The following is a 13,401-nucleotide window of genomic DNA, read 5'->3' as shown; positions in this document are numbered from 1 at the left end:
TTTTTGCAAGACTAACCAAATAGTTATTACTTGAATCCTGTTAAATTTTCAGGAATTTCCTTCATGATTTTTCTTAGTACCCCCAACACCACCACCTATCACATTCATATCTTATCCTTCAATTAGGAGTTTAGGAGTCAGGCTTGGCTTTATAACTTCATCAACATCATTGCTATTCCACTTTCATCTGACTGGTGAAGTAGTTTTTCAGGGATTGTGGTTTTTTTTCTCCCAAGATGGATTCTTTGCTGCTATAAGGTGATCTTTCTGAATGATGAGCTGAGAGTTCATGAAACTTGGCCAAAGATCATGGATAAACTCATAAGAACTTCAATCTTTGTGATTCATTAGGATTACCCCCTCATGTTTAAAACTATCAAGCGTGATTTCTCATATTTAAATAATACATCCAAAATCCATTCTTAAATTACCACCACCAATGGAGATCTTCCCTATGTTATGTTTATATAGTTTCCTCCAGTACAAACACAGGAATGGTATTCCTACAGCTTAATTCACATATGCAACCCCTGCTTCCGCATGTCAGCAGTTTTTGAGGTTGTACTGCTGCTTAAGCTGTATGACAGGGTTTTCAATAAATACCTGGACTCTAGACTGAAAAGTACAGCCACTCTTAGCATACGGTAAAGAGCAAAAATACTATTTTGGTTAAAATAATAGAAACTATTATTATGGAGTGATATAAGATGTGCACAGGAGAGTGTAAACATTGTGGAAGTTATATGCATGATTGACTGCACTTTATTTTGGTTAGAAAAAATGATAACATAGTTGAAGTTGACGTCCTTGGTTAAAACAAAAAGCTAAAAGCTACTGCGGATGCTGGAAATCCAAAACAAAAACAGAATTACCTGGAAAAACTCAGCAGGTCTGGCAGCATCGGCGGAGAAGAAATCAGTTAACGTTTCGAGCCTTCATGGCCCTTCATGGCCCTTCAACTCATCGACACCAACACCCATCTGGGACCCTCCACCCCTGCTTGTCCCTCTGTCTTCACCCCATCTTCCAATCCCAGCCCCAGCCGCGTATTCACTATACCCCCTGACCTTCCCCTCTCCGATGCTGAACGTTCAGTGCTCAGCAAAGGACTTAGTTTCATACCCTTATGCCCTCATCTCAATGAATTTCGGGCTCGGCATGATGCTGAACTCTTCTTCCGCCGTCTTCGTCTCCGTGCTCACTTCTTTGGGCAGGAGTCCTCACCCCGTTCAACGGATCCTTTTACCCACCTCCAATATTCTCCCTCCACTTGGACCCCTCCCTCTGGATTCTTACCTTCTCTTGATCTTTTCATTGAGAACTGTCGGCGTGACATTAGCCGTCTCAATTTCTCTGCTCCTCTCACCCATTCTAATCTGTCTCTCTCTGAACTCACTGCACTCCGTTCTCTCAGGTCCAACCCCAACATTGTCATCAAACCCACTGACAAGGGTGGTACTGTTGTTGTCTGGCGCATTGACCTCTACCTCGCGGAGGCTGAGCGTCAACTCGCAGACATTTCCTCCTACCTCTCCCTGGACCATGACCCCACCACAGAACATCAAGCCATTGTTTCCAGGACTGTCACTGACCTCATCTCCTCTGGAGATCTTCCTCCCACAGCTTCCAACTTGATAGTCGCCCAACCTCGGACGGCCTGCTTCTACCTTCTACCCAAAATCCACAAACAGAACTGTCCTGGCAGACTGATCGTGTCAGCCTGTTCCTGCCCCATGGAACTCATTTCTCGTTATCTTGACTCCCTTCTCTCTCCCCTTGTCCAGTCCCTTCCCACCTACATCCGTGATTCCTCTAACACCTTACGTCACATCAACAATTTCCAGTTCCCTGGCCCCAACCGCTTCCTCTTCACCATGGATGTCCAATCCCTCTACACCTCCATCCCCCACCAGGATGGTCTGAGGGCCCTTAGCTTCTTCCTTGAACAGAGGCCCCAACAATCCCCATCCACCACTACTCTCCTCCGTCTGGCTGAACTTGTTCTCACACTGAACAATTTCTCCTTTAACTCCTCTCACTTCCTCCAAATAAAAGGTGTGGCTATGGGTACCCACATGGGCCCCAGCTATGCCTGTCTCTTTATGGGGTATGTGGAACATTCCTTGTTCCAGTCCTACTCCGGCCCCCTCCCACAACTCTTTCTCCGGTACATCGATGATTACTTCGGTGCTGCTTCATGCTCTCGTCGGGACCTGGAAAAATTTATTAATTTTGCTTCCAATCTCCACCCCTCCATCATTTTCACATGGTCCATCTCTGACACTTCTCTTCCCTTCCTTGACCTCTCTGTCTCAATTTCTGATGATAGACTGTCCACCAATATCCATTACAAGCCTACCTACTCCCAGAGCTACCTCGACTACAGCTCCTCACACCCCGCTTCCTGTAAAGACTCCATCCCATTCTCTCAGTTCCTTCGCCTCCGTCGCATCTGTTCTGATGACGCTACCTTCAAAAACAGCTCCTCTGACATGTCCTCCTTCTTCCTTAACCGAGGTTTTCCATCCACGGTCGTTGACAGGGCCCTCAACCGTGTCCGGCCCATATCCCGCGCATCCTCCCTCACGCCTTCTCCTCCTTCCCAGAAACATGATAGGGTCCCCCTTGTCCTCACTTATCACCCCACCAGACTCCGCATTCAAAGGATCATCCTCCGCCATTTCCGCCAACTCCAGCATGATGCCACCACCAAACACATCTTCCCTTCACCCCCCCTGACGGCATTCCGTAGGGATCGTTCCCTCCGGGACACCCTGGTCCACTCCTCCATCACCCCCTACTCCTCAACCCCCATTTATGGCACCTCCCCATGCCCACGCAGAAGATGCAACACCTGCCCCTTCACTTCCTCACTCCTCACCGTCCAAGGGACCAAACACTCCTTTCAAGTGAAGCAGCATTTCACTTGCATTTCCCCTAACTTAGTCTACTGCATTCGTTGCTCCCAATGCGGTCGCCTCTACATTGGAGAGACCAAACGCAAACTGGGCGACCGTTTTGCGGAACACCTGCGGTCTGTCCGCAAGAAAGACCCAAACCTCCCTGTCGCTTGCCATTTTAACACTCCACCCTGTTCTCTTGACCACGTCTGTCCTTGGCTTGCTGCATTGTTCCAGTGAAGCCCAACGCAAACTGGAGGAACAGCACCTCATCTTCCGACTAGGCACTTTACAGCCTTCCGGGCTGAATATTGAATTCAACTACTTTAGATCTTAAACTCCCCCTCCCCCCATCCCCACCCCGTTTCTCCCCCCCCCCTTTTTTTTCAACAATTTATATAGATTCTTCTTTCCCCACCTATTTCCATTATTTTTAAATCTAAAACTAAAACCTTGTTAGTCTGTCCACCCCACCCCCACTAGAGCTGTACCTTGAGTGTCCTGCCGTCCATTCTTATATAGCACTTTTCTTAGATAATATCACCACCTTCAACACCTCTTTGATCCTTTTGTCTGTGACATCTTTTGATTATCTGTTCCTATCACTGCTTATCTCCACAATCACCACACCCTCAACTTCTCTCTTCCCCGCCCCCCCACCTTAAACCAGTTTATATTTCTCCTTTCTCCTAACTATGCTTCAGTTCTGCCAAAGGGCCATGAAGGCTCGAAACGTTAACTGATTTCTTCTCCGCCGATGCTGCCAGACCTGCTGAGTTTTTCCAGGTAATTCTGTTTTTGTTTTTGACGTCTTTGGTTTTTCAGTTGGCGTCACACTGGCGTATCTCTGAGCCAAGCTGAGTGCAGTGGCCGGAACCCTCGCTCTATAAATGTACCAGCTTCGAGCTTCAATCAGGGAGTGAGGAGTCCACTTGATTCCGCTGACCTGGTGGAGACTGAGGTCACGAGGCACAGCGAGAAATCGACAGTGAAATCAACGCAACTCACTCACTCTGTCAAAATCATGGAGTTGCAGCTTTTCACTGTGATCTGCAGCATCTTGCTGCTGGCTCCACAGTTTGACATTGCATCTGCAGGTAAGGAGTTTCAACATAGTCTAATGTGTAGAAGCTGAGTTTATTTTCTTCAATGCTTTGTTTTAAAATAGCCATGTTAGGAACGACGGTACTGAAAAATAATTGAGATTTGCCTTTGAAGAATAAAGCGGGCACTCAAGTAACAAATGTCGGAACTTTAACTGGGCAGACGGGTTTACAACCTCCTGTGGGAACAGCCCAGGTCTGCTGCTCGAGGGCTAGAATTACTGTCAGCTTTGATGGTAAAGCAACATAAATGAAAAATGGACAAACATGTGGAGTGGTGATCCGTGCTTATTTATAACTTACATAGCTGGCGAGACTCCATTCCTGTTTCATAGAATGAGGGTATCAGTGATGAGACACTCAGAGGACTGGTAGAGTCCACTGTGAATTCCCAGATCAGCAGAATTCTGCATTTTCCACCCGGTAGGTTTACGCAGGATATTGGGAGATTGTTAAAGGCAGAAGAAAGTTTTTACTTGAATTCGTGGTGAAATTCATCTTAACTATACTTCAAAAAATCCCGAATCAATCGGAGGCGTTCAATAATTCGATCGGATGTGTTTCACAACTCTACATGAGCGACGAGCACTTGGCGAGCTGCACTCCAATCGCACCTTTGAGGTTTGTTTACCTTGCTTCCGGCAGCACTGCTGGTCATCAGCGCCAAGCTTCGCAGGCAGCCCCACATCACTTTTAGGGAGGCTCACAGGCAGGTCTATACCTACCAGACCAGCTATAAGGTGGGTGTAGCTTTTCAACCGTTGCAGGCCTAGGCTTGTTTGGGGAAGGGGGAAGGAGAGACCTCAGGCAAGGGAAGAGGCTGCAGGGCAAGGGCAGTACTGGGGAAGCAGGGTATCCCAGGGTGTGTGTGGGGGTTCAGGTTGATCTGTGCTAGTGGCCTCAAGGTGGTGAGGGCTGAGCAGGCAGTCTCCAGAGGAGATGAGGCCAGATGGAGATGTGAAAGTGTGCGTGAGAGAGTGAATGGTGACATCCCTTGAGCTGGCAGTGAGTGAGTTGCCAGTGAATGTGTGATGGGCTTGTGAGTGTGTGAGTTTAGAGTGATGAGATGGTTGCCTTACCTGGCAGCACAGATGAGATCGTTCATCCTCTTTCTGCACTGGATGGTCGACCTCTTCTGTGCAGCGTTGGTACTGACCACCACCTCCGAAGTTGGAATGGTGAGATCGCTGGACTTCCTGTGGCCAGAGCAGGGGTGAAATAAATCACGGCCGGCCTCTTAAAGGCATTCCAGTGATGGGTCACTGAACTCTTCTTGGCTTTCAGGGGCTCGTCTTCACTGGAGCAGTTCTGGGCTGCAAGCATTGAGAACTGTACACGTGGCTGCAACTTAGATATGGCACCCAGAGTGTGGAAACAGTGAGGTAGTGGCGTGGCGGGTGATTCAGAGGCCACCCTCCAGCGCGATAGCGTGTTTCCCGTGGCTACATAATTAAAGAGGTGGGAAAGGGGTGATACAGTGCAAAAATCCTCTATTGTGGCTGGTGGGTAAAATGTATTTTTTTACGCCTGCTACTGCACTTAGTGTAAATCCGGGATGATTTAGCCCTAGGGCTATTCTGTCTAACACTTCCTGAGTAACTATCCCCAGGTAAGTAAGTCAAAACTGTCCAAAGTTTTCAACTCCAACTTAGAGTTGGATATTTTTTCAGAGGGTCCTGTGGAGCAGGAGAATTGCCCATTGGAAGTTCAAACGTCCTGGGAAATTCCCACAGTGCCATTGCGTTGGGACTTCCGAGGTGTCCTGTAGCACATCTACTGGGGTACATCTTATCTCCAACCCACCTGAAGATTGGAAGATCTGGGCCATTGTGTCGATGCTAGGTTTTCATTTTTTGGGGGGGGATCCAATTCCAAGGTTCCATGGAATGCTGTGAGGCAAAGTTGGGCCAATTTCTGAAAATGTCCATCACAAATTCCCTTTTTGCAATACCATCTTTGGACTTTTAAACATTGACTTATTTTAAGTTGAATGCATTCTTGCTAAGGACCAGCTACAGGAGTCGACTCCCAAGCAATTGATGTTCTGACACTTTTAAACCAACTTCTCCTGCCCTTGCTGAGCCAAGGCCTTACCGATTAACTTTTAGTTGTCTCTTCTTTCACCCTCTGCTCTCCGTCATTGCCAGAGATAGCAAATAGATCACAATGATCAATTGGGTTATGACCAACACCTGAGACATACAGTTCATTCCCAACTCCATAATTGTTCCCACCATGGGATAAGTTTAGTGTTTTGTATATCTTTCCTCACCTCACATTGCCTGAGTTTTAATTCCCACAGTATACGCTGAGTTACATCAAGATCATTCAATAATTTAGTTATTTCAGTGTGATCTTCAGGCCCAAGTAGATCTAGGTCTTAGCCAACTTTACTAACAAATCCTTCAGCTTCAGCCATTTTCTGCAGGTGGGTGACGGTCACCAAAGGATTATCAAGGGAAGCATTGACACATGCTTCATCACCTCCTCCTTCTCCTTTCTCTTCCTGAAAAAAAGTAAAGGTTCACTCTGCATTGTCCCCTTCTATACTATCTGGGCTGCACAGATCCAATTGGTTAAAAAGCAACTCATTCAATTACAAAAAATACAGTCATGCTCTTGGCACTTATGACTTCTCAAGTTATATTTTGGGCCTGTAGAGCTAACACCCTCTGGGCTCTCTCCCTTCCGGATGCCACCTCTTGTCATCGTTTTTCAAGTGGCTGAGACTGACAGCGGTGACCTTTGTGGCTGACCCTGCGGCTGTATCATCATAGGTACAACCTCATATTCCATGGCCCACCATTTAACCATACTCATAACTTCCCCACCTGGTTATGTTGCTTCTTTTGGGGTTTGTACAGTTTTATTTGATTGATGTGGAACCATTTGACCTTTCTGCATAGCTACACTTACTATTCCATCAGGCTCGCCTTTTCCACTATATTATATGGTCCCATATACGGTGGTTCCAGGCGGAGCATAATTTGTAACCAACACCTGATTATGTCCCATTCCTGTGGTTTGTGTGGTCCTAGATTCATTGTGTTAGCACTGTGTTTTCTGCTAATATTCCCTGCAGCTTGCCTATAGAGCTCCTCTGTTTCTTCAGGTCTCTCACAAACCTATCTCGAGTAACTGCTTGATCCTGTCTTTCAGTTAGAACAGGTATCAATAAGTGAACCGGCATTCTCATAGATCGCCCTGTTATTAACTCATGAAGTGAATAGACTGTTGTATAAGGAGTATTTCCCTTAATATTCATCAAGTGGTAACACTTCATTCCATTTCTTCTTTTGTTCATCCAGTTCGTTCCTATGTCTTTCTTTTAGGGTTCTAATCATGTCGTCTACAATTCCTGAAGAGTGCAGATTAAGACTTACATGCCCAGCAGTTTCAAAGTCACTTGTATTACATGTTGAGTAAAGTGGCTTCCCTCATCTGGTTCCATGGTCTGCGGCAGTCCCCAACTAGAAAATACTTCCTTCACTGGACTTTTCATTGTAGTTAGGGCAGTGGCTACTTCTCATGGAAATTCCTCAATCCATTTGGTGAAGTTATTTACCAGAGCTTGACAGTGCTTATTCTCTCTGCTTGAAGTTGGGAGAGATCCTATAAAATCTTTCTGTTCACATCACTAGGGCCTTTCTGACCTTTTGGTGTGCCCTGAAGGTGCCTTTCTCCTCTGTGGGTCTGGATTATTGGCACGAATCAGACAATTGTGACAAAAGTACTTCACAGCCTCTCTCTGATGAGGTCACCCACCCCACTGCATTTACTCCTTTCTGTATTTCTTCTGCACTAGGATGTCCTGCCCTTGGTCCCCTGTGTACTAACTGGAGTAAATCTTCCCTCTGGTTTGTAGGCACCACCCATTTGTCATCCTCAAATAACATCCCTTCCCCAATTCCCATTTCAGGTCTTCCATCGAGTCCCTCAATAATGTCCCCCTTTCCTAGTTTACTTAACACCTCCCTGAGTTGTGGTTCCGCCTTCAGCACTTCCATGAGGTCAATCACTCACAATTGTTCAGCTGCTGCCGTCTTTGCTATTTCTCTCACTCCTTCCATGGGATCCCAAGGCACTCCTCCTGTAATACCTTTCTTTGCTAGCATGTCTGCTTTCTCATTTCCTTCCCATCTCAGCTCTTTCTTTGAGTGAAGCTGCAACACAGCTCTGCTTGCATGCCAAACAACGAAAGCAGCATGCAATGGACAGATCTAAGCGATTCCACAACCAATGGACCAGATCTAAGCTCTGCAGTCCTGCCACATTCAATCGTGATTGGTGGTGGACAATTAAAGATCTAACAGGAGTTTCCATGCAAGCTAGTTACCACCCTAACTACAACGTAAACCCTAGTGAAGGAGGTATTTTCCAGATGGGGGCTACCACAGAACGTGGAATCAGATTAAGGAAGCCACTTTACTGGACAACTAATGTAAGCGACTTTGAAACTGCTGGGCATGTAAGTCATAATCTGCAGCCCTCAGGAATAGTAGAGGTTGCACAAATATCCCCATTCTCAATGATGGGGGAGCCCAGCATTTCAGACAAGGCTGAAACATTTGCAATCATCTTCAGCCAGGAATGCTGGGTAATGATCCATTGCAGCCACCCCCCCTGAGGTCTCCAGCGTCACAGGTTGCCTTCAGCCAATTTGATTCACTCCACTTTATATCAAGAAATGGCTGAAGGCACTAGATTCATGAAAGGTTATGGGCCTGGACAACATTCCGGCAATAGTACTGAAGACTTGTGCTCCAGAATGAGCTGTGCCCCTAGCCAAGCTGTTCAGGGACAGCTACAACACTGGCATTTACCCGGCAATGTGTCTGCAAAAAGCAGGACAAATCCAACCCGGCCAATCAGTCTACTCTCCATCATCACCAAAGTGATGGAAGGGGTCTTTAACAGTGCTATCAAACAGCACTTATTTAGCAATAACCTGCTCACTGACGCTCAGTTTGGGTTTAGCCAGGGCCATCAGCTCCTAAACTCATTACAGCCTTGGTTCAAAAATGGACAAAAGAGCTAAACTCAAGAGGTGAGGTGAGAATGAGTGCTCTTGACATCAAGGCCACATTTGACCGAGCATTGTATCAAGGAGCCCTAGCAAAACTGGAGTCAACAGGAATAAGGGGGAGAACTCTCCGCTGGTTGGAGTCATACCTAGCACAAAGGAAGATGGTTGTGGTTTCTTCACTGTCCCTGGGTCAAAATTCCTAACAGCCCTGCAGGCGTACCTACACCACATGGATTGCAGCGGTTCAAGAAGGCAGCTCACCACTACTTTCCCAAGGACAATTACAGATGGACAATAAATGCTAGTCTAGCCAATGATGCCCACATCCTGTGAATGAATAAGCAAAAAGCATTAACATTGTGTTTAAAATAGTTACAATGCCAATAGTTACAAACACCATTTTCAGGATAGGGCCACTTAAGAGTGGTTTCCCTTTCACTGATCTAAATCTTCACTTTTCCCAGATTAATTGAAATTCTGCATAGGATTTTCCGGCCTCAACACCAGCGGCCCTCGCCACTGACAGGATGTGAAAATTTGGAGAGCCGTTACAAGTTAATGGCTCTCCAAATTTTCCCAGCAGTGGCAGGACCACTGGCCCAAGCCAAATCTCCTAAGGAGTGGTAATCATCGTCAGATTGCCACTCTGCTCCTTTTGTTCTGCACTAAAATGGAGTTCCGAAATTTCTGACCCGGACTTCCAAACAGGCCTCTTTCAGAAGTGCGGAGCGTAACTGTTCTTGCAGTCGTTCCTTGTAGGGCAGATCAGTGGGGGAGCAAGCCGCACCCCTTTTCTACTGCACTAGCTGCTGTATTTTGCCAAGTCTTCATTCACCAACAAATTGAGAAGCTTTGGGGCTATTAAGTAGATTTTCAGTGTTTTAGTGAATGAGTGTGTGAGGCACGTTGCTAAGTGGGTAGGGTGGCAGTGTGAGTGAGGTGGCTGGGTGGCAACTTGGGTAGAGTGGCAGATGGTAGCAGGGTGGGTAGGGTGTTGAGGACAGGTGGAGTCGAAGGGTCAGGGCCAAGTCAGACGGTCAGGGATGATTCGGAGGGACAGGAGTGAGTTGGAGGGTTGGTGGGAGAGTCAAAGGGTCGGAGGGGCGATTCGGAGGGTCTGGGGTTAGGAGTGTGATGGGGTTTTGAGGGTTGCAGGGTGGGGGGCTGGTCAGGCCAGTCAGTGGGGTTGGGGGGAGGTGGTCAGTTGTATAGTTACCAGGAGTTAGACATGTTTTTTTTCTGTCTAACATTTCTTAGATAACTATCTAAGATAATTCAGGTAATTCAGTCAGAACCGTCCAAAGACGATGCTAACTCAGAGTTGGAGACTTTTTTGGAGTATTCCGACTTACTTACCTGGATGCAGGAGAGTTTCCCATGGGAAAATCCCATGGCATCCTTGCATTGGGACTACTGAGGGTGTCCCGTAACATATTCTCTGGGGTATGTTCGGTCTCTGACCATTCGGAAACCGGAAGATCTGGGCTATTCTTTGGATCCCAAATTACACACCACTTACCTTTCCACACAACTGGATCCATCTACAAAGACGTCTCTGCATTCTGGGTGAATCGTTTTCTTAAATCCTCCTCCTATTTCCCACATCCCCTCTACTGTACAGTGGTGCAGTGCAGTTTTCCCACATAACCCATATTTACTGCAAGCGTCAGGTGGTTCAATGGTTCCATCTTCATATCACATGACCTCATTAACACAGTCCATTTACTACATATGGGGCTCGGCACTGTTCCTTCTTTAATTCTCCCATCTACAAATAATCTTGTTAGAGAATGTCCCATTCCAAGAGTTACCAAGGCAGTTCCTGTGAAGACAGTGAAGTGTTACTGCCCAGTAGGAAGCTAAAAGATGTCTCTCACAGGATGAGTATGCTATTTCTACTTGAGTTAATGTCCAAGAAGTGTACCCTACCAGTCTAAGGGAAGAATTTTCTCCCCGTTGTGTGGGGTGGGCGGGAGCAGTCATTTTAAGTGAGCGGGCCAATTAAAGCGTGCTCAGCTTGATGTACACCCAGAAGTGCTCAGTGCTACCTGTGTGGGCGGGGGGAGGAGGGAGAGTCAGGGCCTGCGCTCTTTCGCACATGCATGCAAAAGAGCGCAGAAATTTCCCTGAGGCATGGAGCTGCCTCAGGGAGATTAATTTCATGATGAAAAATGGAAAAAAAGAATTAAAAAAATTACTCAGACATGTCCTCTCATATGACAGTGTCACATGAGCTGGACATGTTTATGTATTTCAATAAAAATGTTTATTTATTTTATAAAGCCTTCATGAAACCTCATCCCGCCTGTGGATGAGGTTTCATGAGAAATGTGAAGGCCGCCTGAGCTCATCGCCTGTCCGCCAACCTTAAGGTTGGATGGGCACAGTCCTCTTAATGATTTCAATTGGTTTTTGAATGGTCTTAACAGGCCTTTGACAGTTCAACGGACGCACAGCCAACTCCGGTGTGCGCCCACTGATTGGAATGACGCGCAGTGACTTCAGGACGCACACCTAATGCCACTGCGCGTCATTTTATGCATCGGCCAGTGGGGCCTGCCCTCATACACCGACCAGAAGATTCAGGCCTAAGTCTCCCATGGGCTGATTGTAACATTACAGTACTTAAACTAACTTCTCTGGCCGCGCACCCTGTGAAGGGTTATTTTCCCCAAAGCTAGAGCTGGTTGCAGCTCCTCCTTAAATGTGTGAAATGCTCTCTCTCATTTCTCTGTCCACTCCCATTCAACTAACTTCTGTGCTAATGTATACAATGGTCTAGCTATACCTGTGCAATTTATTGGAAGCTCTCAGCAATATCCTGTCAGCCCTAAAAATGACCTTAAAGCTAAAACATTCTCTAGTATCGGTAGCTCTTGTACCTTTTTGCCTCATCTGTGACCCTTTCACACAGTCTCAGTGTAAACCCCAAAAATTGTACCTGCTATTGGTTTATCTGAGCATCTTAAGTGTTTACCTTCAACCCATACCACATTAGGAGCTGCAACTCCTTCAGCGACATCATATGTTTCTCAGGCGTCTGTATAAATAGTAACAGATCACCCACATACTGGATCAGCTCATCCCTGCCAGAGAACTTTTCTAGACACTTAGCCATTTGTTAAAGGCATATTGACAGGCTGTTGTGAAACCCTTGTTGGAGTCATGTCCATGTGGACCTCATTGAAATATCAGCTAGATTTTGTGCTCAAGCTTCTGAAGTGGAACTTGAGCCCACAGCCTTCTGGCTGATTAGAGTGCAATCACTGAGCTGCAGCTGACACACGTTTACACCAGATCGAAAGTTCATGATTATTTTGTTTTTGCATCCCAAATAGCCTAATGTTCTTAGTACGCAGCTAGTTTCTTATCGTCACTCAGACTTAAAACATCCAACTGCTCAACTTTAATGTTGAATAGGATAAGAAAGCAGATTTTTGTTTGGATATAAAGTTGCCAGGTGTAATCTTCTCCCATTTTCTGGAGGAGTTAAGGCATTTCAACAGGAGGATGAGGATTTGAATTCAGTTCATTGTGGAACGGGTAACCAGAGGAGAGCAATAAAGACACGGGTGAGCAGAAATCAGTGAGCAGGTTGTGCATGGCAAGAGATTTGGGTGAGTTGATAATTATATAGAGTGGGATGTGGAAGGGTGGTGAGGAAAACATTGGAGCAATAGAGCCTGGAGCTTAAAATGCGAGGGCAAATTTGTAATAGCTGAAGATTCAGCTGTATTTTTCTACTTTCAACCCTAACAGAATAAATGAAATGGAACATTTTGATTAAGAAGACCACTGTGACTTACAGAGATCACATTCTAATGAAGCCTCCCTGAGGTTTATAGCCAGGCCTGCTGGATTCATTTCATATCTCAGCAAATGTATTAAGTTATTTACCAATAATACATCCTATTTTTTAACAAAATCACATCGGAACTAACCTTCATTGTGCTTAATTTTTCTCTAATTTTGTTTAACACTTATCCAATTACAGCAAAAATCCTAGTAGACCCTGCCATGACCACTAGAAAACTCTTGTTTGCATGGATCTCCAATTACTGAAGAGTCCACATTTGCTTCGATTTGCTGCTCTGTGTACCGTAGTTTGAGACTTACGCTGATGTTTGTTGTACTTACTCCAAGTTAGGTGTTTAAATAATGCAGCATTATTTTATGTATCAAACACAAGAACTGGGAATGTGACTAGTTTCTTAAAGCTTTATGAATAGAGAAATGATTCTATTCAGCTATCAATATTTTGTGATTGTGGTAAACCGTCACACAGCATTTGTCTTTGTTGTGTCCTAACAACTTTTAAGATTTTTAATACACACTCCCCTTCACACTTCGGTGTCAAAAGCCATTTTTAAAT

General features: G+C 45.8%; 1 protein-coding gene across 1 annotated transcript in view; it reads left to right on the top strand.

Annotated features, from left to right (window-relative positions):
* The first annotated feature begins 3,727 nt into the window (after positions 1–3,727).
* LOC144674196 (tissue factor pathway inhibitor 2-like) overlaps positions 3,728–13,401 on the top strand; it is a 31,008-nt gene continuing 21,334 nt past the window's right edge. Inside the window, exon 1 of the mRNA XM_078535666.1 lies at positions 3,728–3,997. Within this exon, the coding sequence (XP_078391792.1) occupies positions 3,925–3,997 (73 nt within the window). The 5' untranslated portion in view covers positions 3,728–3,924. The remainder of the gene's footprint in view (positions 3,998–13,401) is intronic.

Source organism: Cetorhinus maximus, chromosome 3 (assembly GCF_964194155.1).
Source record: "Cetorhinus maximus chromosome 3, sCetMax3.hap1.1, whole genome shotgun sequence".
Classification (NCBI taxonomy): Eukaryota; Metazoa; Chordata; class Chondrichthyes; order Lamniformes; family Cetorhinidae; genus Cetorhinus; species Cetorhinus maximus.
The sequence above is the reverse complement of the archived record's forward strand: the minus strand, read 5'-3'. Positions and strand labels throughout refer to the sequence as shown.